The sequence below is a fragment of the Centropristis striata genome, chromosome 17 (assembly GCF_030273125.1).
Source record: "Centropristis striata isolate RG_2023a ecotype Rhode Island chromosome 17, C.striata_1.0, whole genome shotgun sequence".
Lineage (NCBI taxonomy): Eukaryota > Metazoa > Chordata > Actinopteri > Perciformes > Serranidae > Centropristis > Centropristis striata.
In genome coordinates, this window is record NC_081533.1 from 30,303,442 (window position 1) to 30,309,664 (window position 6,223).

The 6,223-nt window shown below is 36.3% G+C and overlaps 1 protein-coding gene across 1 annotated transcript in view; it reads right to left on the minus strand.

The window, feature by feature from the left end:
• The window catches only part of kcnk7 (potassium channel, subfamily K, member 7), a 4,694-nt gene extending 1,789 nt beyond the window's left edge, over positions 1–2,905 (minus strand). Inside the window, exon 1 of the mRNA XM_059354451.1 lies at positions 2,405–2,905. Coding sequence (XP_059210434.1) covers positions 2,405–2,729 — 325 coding nt within the window. The 5' untranslated portion in view covers positions 2,730–2,905. The remainder of the gene's footprint in view (positions 1–2,404) is intronic.
• Positions 2,906–6,223: the final 3,318 nt, after the last annotated feature.

A 6,223-nucleotide genomic window follows, 5' to 3' on the forward strand; every position in this document is an offset into this window, starting at 1 on the left:
GGTACCTCTGAACAGTTCAGCAAATACATGAAACTTAACCCTCTATGGCAGTAGTTCTCAACCTTTTTGAGTCGCGACCCCCAATTTAACATGCATGTTGTCCGTGACCCCCGCTCACTGAACACAATCTCACACGCACAGATCAGATCACCAAAAAAAGTAAACAAAATGACCAAGAAAAAACACAAATTGACCACAAAATGATCAAAAAGGACACAAAATGACCAAAAAAGACACAAAATAACCAGAAAAGACACAAAATGACCAGAAAAGACACAAATTGACCAAAAAAGACACAAAATGAACAATTAAGACACAAAATGACAAAAAAAAATACACAAAATGACTAAAAAAAGGAAACAAAATAACCAAAAAAGACACAAATTGACCACAAAATGATGAAAAAAAGACACAAAATGACCAATTAAGACACAAAATGACCAAAAAAAGGAAACAAAATGACCAAAAAAGACACAAATTGACCACAAAATGATGAAAAAAAGACACAAAATGACCTAAAAAGACACAAAATGACCAAAAAAAGACATCAAGTGACCAAAAACTAAAACACATTGACACATGAACAGTTTAACATGCATGTTGTCTGTGACCCCCGCTCACTGAACACAATCTCACACGCACAGATCAGATCACCAAAAAAAGTAAACAAGATGACCAAAAAAAACCACAAATTGACCCCAAAATGATCAAAAAGGACACAAAATGACCCAAAAAGACACAAAATAACCAGAAAAGACACAAAATGACCAGAAAAGACACAAATTGACCAAAAAAGACACAAAATGAACAATTAAGACACAAAATGACAAAAAAATACACAAAATGACTAAAAAAAGGAAACAAAATGACCAAAAAAGACACAAATTGACCACAAAATGATGAAAAAAAGACACAAAATGACCAATTAAGACACAAAATGACTAAAAAAATACACAAAATGACTAAAAAAAGGAAACAAAATGACCAAAAAAGACACAAAATGACCAAAAAAAGACATCAAGTGACCAAAAACTAAAACACATTGACACATGAACAGTTTAACATGCATGTTGTCCGTGACCCCCGCTCACTAAAAACAATCTCACACGCACAGATCAGATCACCAAAAAAAGTAAACAAAATCACAAAAAAAAAAACACAAATTGACCACAAAATGATCAAAAAGGACACAAAATGACCAAAAAAGACACAAAATAACCAGAAAAGACACAAAATGACCAAAAAAGACACAAAATGACCAGAAAAGACACAAATTGACCAAAAAAGACACAAAATGACCAATTAAGACACAAAATGACTAAAAAAATACACAAAATGACTAAAAAAAGGAAACAAAATGACCAAAAAAGACACAAATTGACCACAAAATGATGAAAAAAAGACACAAAATGACCTAAAAAGACACAAAATGAACAAAAAAAGACATCAAGTGACCAAAAATTAAAACACATTGACACATGAACACTTTAACACAGTGGAGACAGAGCTGACTTCCAAAATGATTTGGCGACCCCCAGAAATCGTCTCGCGACCTTAAGTCTATTTTAAGACAAAAAATAATTTTTTATTCCAGGAATATTTTTTCCTATTGGTTTGTTCCAAGTCACGTGACTTTCAAGGTCCCGGCGGTCAGAACAAAAAACATGGCGGACAGTTCTCTCATTTTTAGTGAAAAATCAATATTTTGACTTAGTTTCTGCATAAAAATGGATTTTGATCACATTTCTAGCCAGAAATATATGATTTATTTTCTAAATATTCACTCAGTGAATGTACATAATCACTTTGTATGTTGGAATAGCCACAGGATATGACTGTCATTAACTTGCATTGTAGCGAAATCCGTGTCAGTTTCACGGAAATTTGAGCAATTCCGTGGCTATTCCACGGATTTTGAGTTAAGCGAAATCCGTGGCTATTTCACGGATTTCTGTGAGCCCTGTGTGTTGTTGCTGCCAGAGCACCTGCTTGTTTTCTTCTCTTTGGTCTTTAGATGTACTTTTGCAAAAAAAAAAAAAAAAAAAAAGATGTAGAAGGGAGTACAACAAGGATCCATTTTAGGGCCATTACTTTTTTATTTTTAATGAGTCTTTATTTATTTAATATGCTGATGACAATGCCGTTTATACATCTTTTTCTGTAAAGGAAAATTCGAATGGATTTTTTTTTGTTGTTACTTGATTAGAACCTGATTCCAAAACAGTTGGGACGCTGTGTTAAAACTAAAAACCAAATGCATCAAATTCAGTCTACAGAGTATTTACAAAAACAAGTTTATCTGTTTGTGGCTATTCCACGGATTTTGAGTTAAGCGAAATCCGTGGCTATTCCACGGATTTCTGTGAGATAATGTTGCCAAACTCCAACAGACGTCTCCACGTACCCATGGTGGTCAGAGTGGCGATGACATAGTAGAGTGATGACGTGAAGTCGTAGCGTGGGTCTTCAGCCTCAGCCTTCAGAACGGCCACGTCGCTGTGGTGAGCAGACAGCACCTCCTCCAGCAGCTCCCTCAGCCTGCTCTCCTGCACACAGGGGTTCTGCTGCAGGAAGGAGCGCCGCAGCTGCTCCACCTGGGCTCTCAGCTCCTTCTCCACCCTCTGCTCCGTACCTGTGAACACCAGACCTCCCAGCAGAATGAAGAGCAGGTAGCAGAGGAGCAGGCAGGAGAATGCATTGGCCTGGCAGAACAGTCTCAGTGAGGCCATTGTTAGTTAGCTCTGACCACTGTTTCTCTACCGAGTGCAACCAGACACTGACAGCTAGTTCGGCTTTAAATATTTAGAAAGGTAGAGCAGGTCTCAGACACAGGCCCAGGCAGTGGTGGAATGTAACTAAAGTACATTTACTCAAGTACTGTACTTAAGTACAATTTTGAGATATTTGTACTTTACTTGAGTATTTCCATTTTATGTTACTTTATACTTCTACTTCACTACATTTTGAGGCAAATATTGTACTTTTTACTCCACCATATTTAGCTGCCAAAAAGACACAAAATGACTAAAAAAAGACACAAAATGACCAAAAAAAGACACAAAATGACAAAAAAAAAGACACCAAAAGACACAAAATGACTAAAAAAAGACACAAAATGACCAAAAAAAGACACAAAATGACAAGAAAAGACACCAAAAGACACAAAATGACCAAAAAAAGACACAAAATGACCAAAAAAAGACACAAAATGACTTACAAAGACATGAAAAGAATTCAAAAATGGACAAAATAGCCCAAGACTCCATAGAGTTAAGTTGTTAACCCATTTCTTGTTCCCTGAAAAAGGCCTACTTGTATAATTCTGAAATGTACATTATTTTTCAGTTTTGGTTAAGCTTACCTTTTTTTATTTACCTCTGGCAGTTCACCACTTACCTTTGTACCCTTTCAAGCTGTTCATTTGACTTGAACTGCTTGAATTTCAATAAAAAACTGGAAAAATTGGGGTGTTCTAAAACTTTTGACCGGTAGTGTATATTATATATATATATATATATATAGCTCTGACCACTGTTTCTCTACGCAGTGCAACCAGACACTGACAGCTAGTTCGGCTTTAAATATTTAGAAAGGTAGAGCAGGTCACAGACACAGGCCCAGGATAGAAACTATGTGAAGTATACAGAGCAGGAAGAAGATAACATAATGCAAAGAGAGAGAGAGAGAGAGAGAGAGAGAAAAGCAAAATACCATGTTTTTCAGTAATTGCATACACAGTTGATAAGAATTGGATCCGAAGTACAAGTTTCAGAAAAACATTTATTCAGGTGGCTTGAATTCAATTGGTCAAATTCAGAATACGTCTTGCCCCGAATTTCATAAAGTTGGCCTTTCTGAAGGTTCATTTCTCGAGGCTTCATGTGCTCACAAACCCCCCTGCTGGTCAAAACCTTCATTAGGGCCACGGGGCAATCGCACCGAGCACTGGTCCCATACAGCAATAGCTGTAGGGACCAGTGCTCAGTTCTTCCTCTTCCGGACACAATTTTGTCCCGCTACAAATTATATATTAAAATGTGCGGTTTGATCGGGATCGGTGTGCTATTACTTTTCTCTACGGAATACAAATTTTTTCATGAAGTAAGTCGCAAAAAACTGCCCAAAATTTTGCATTGACGTGAATGGGACGGCCGGAAAAAAATGAGCGAAAAAGAACAATAATTGGAGATTTTTAAACGTCTACTTCTTCGGCATAATTTCACCTAGAGACTCCATTTAAACTTTAAACAGTAGACACAAGTCTTGTGTATCGGTGTATTAATCCACGTTTCGATAGGTCATATAGTTTTTTATCAATCCCTGTTCAATGACCATGATCATTTTTGGAGAAATTCTGAGATTATAATGGGTGTGTATTGCATGGAATGTTCGTGTCACAGTGTGTGACATCATCGCCAGAGTGTAGAGGGAGAGAAAAAATTGTCAAAAAATACATTTTAAAACTGCGCTCCAGGCCGCAAATTCCACTCTACAGAAAAAATGTATACATAGAAATGTAGGAAAATTTGTCTTCTCACTCACAATCCTCTGGTAAAGCTGTCAGAGTTATAGTTTGGGCGTACGACGCACAGATGCACCACCAACACGCACCAACAGCCTCATTGGCTCCCATATTAAAAACGCAAGAAGATTTCTGAAAAAGGGAGATGTAACAGTTTTTTTAGATTGCTCTGACAAAGCTATTTTTTCTTTTTTCTTGAAAAAAAAACATATGTAGACGTTCAGGAAGAACTCAGGACACTCAAAGTGAAGTCGGATCAATGAAAGGTATTATGGTTTTGCCAAAAATGCTTTCTGTTCGAGGCCAGAAATTCCAGTCTGTCCACCTCTGGCTGCTGTCATTGTTCCGGTACATTGGCAGTTGGTGGCACTTAATTCTGTTGATTGCTCTGCTCTGATTGCCTTTGATCCTTGGATGTGATTACAGTTAGCGCGCACACTCCTTCAGATACACATGCTTCAAACACACACACACATACACACACACACAGACACACACACAGGTAACTTTGTGATTTTAATCACAATCACACCCACACACACAGGTAACAATGCGATTTTCATTGCTGTATAAATAAATACTTGTAAAGGAATGCTTGTTGTAGGTGTGCTCCTTGTATATAATATAGTATCATAACATTACTACTATTAATTGTTTGAAATCTCTGAAGAATCTCATCATAGTGTACACACACCGGCAGTAGCCCCCGTGGCACTTTCAGAATTTCCCCAGAGGAAATTTTCTAGTTGTCATTTCAGCTATTTGTGATGGCCTCTTGTCTGTCTGCAACAGTGTCAACATGAGAATAATCTCTGCCATGAACAATTAAATTTGATTTTGTGTGGTTCATTCATTCATTTGTTTAATCTTTTTTTGTTTGATTTATGGGTAATTGTAAAAGTCTACAACAACAACAACAAACAAAAAAAATGTGTCAGTATGATTTCAATCAATGTTTGAATAAATCCAACAGGACATGAGATGTTTATGTTAAAACAGTTGCAGTGTTTTCCAGAGATTAGACAGTGATTGTGCTAATGAATACTTGGGCGATGATGACTTTATTTATTTTTATTAAGAAAGAATATTTTTGCCGCTGTGCTTGGACACTCAAACCATTCCCTGAACCAGCGAGGCTTCAAACGTCATCAATGACGTCACTCGCTCTTAAAGAAACACGCCTCGACACGCGCTTCATAAAAGACTCGGCACAGTCCGTCCCATCCAAGGTTATTATAGTTAACGAAAACTAACGAAAAAACGAAAACTAGAATTGAAAACACATTTTCGTTAACTGAAATAAAAATAAAAACGAGTTTTAAAAAAAACGATAACTAACTGAAACTGTATTTTGTGGTTACAAAACTAACTAAAACTAACTAAAATTATAGTGAAAATGTCCTTAGTTTTCGTCTTTGTCAACTTTTTCATACGTAAACCTTTTTGGTTGATATGAAATCAATTTAATCTATCTGGTTTTATGACTTAATAAACTTATTGGGGCTGAGATGGATCAGACAAAGGAAATAAAGGAAACATTTATTGTGACCTTATTGAATCTGGCACCCAACAAATACCCCATTACAAAAAAACTACAACTAACACTAAAACTAATAAAAACTAAACTAAAACTAAGCATTTTCCAAAAAATAAAACTAATCAAAACTAGCAAACTCACTCTGAAAAAACGAATTAAAACTA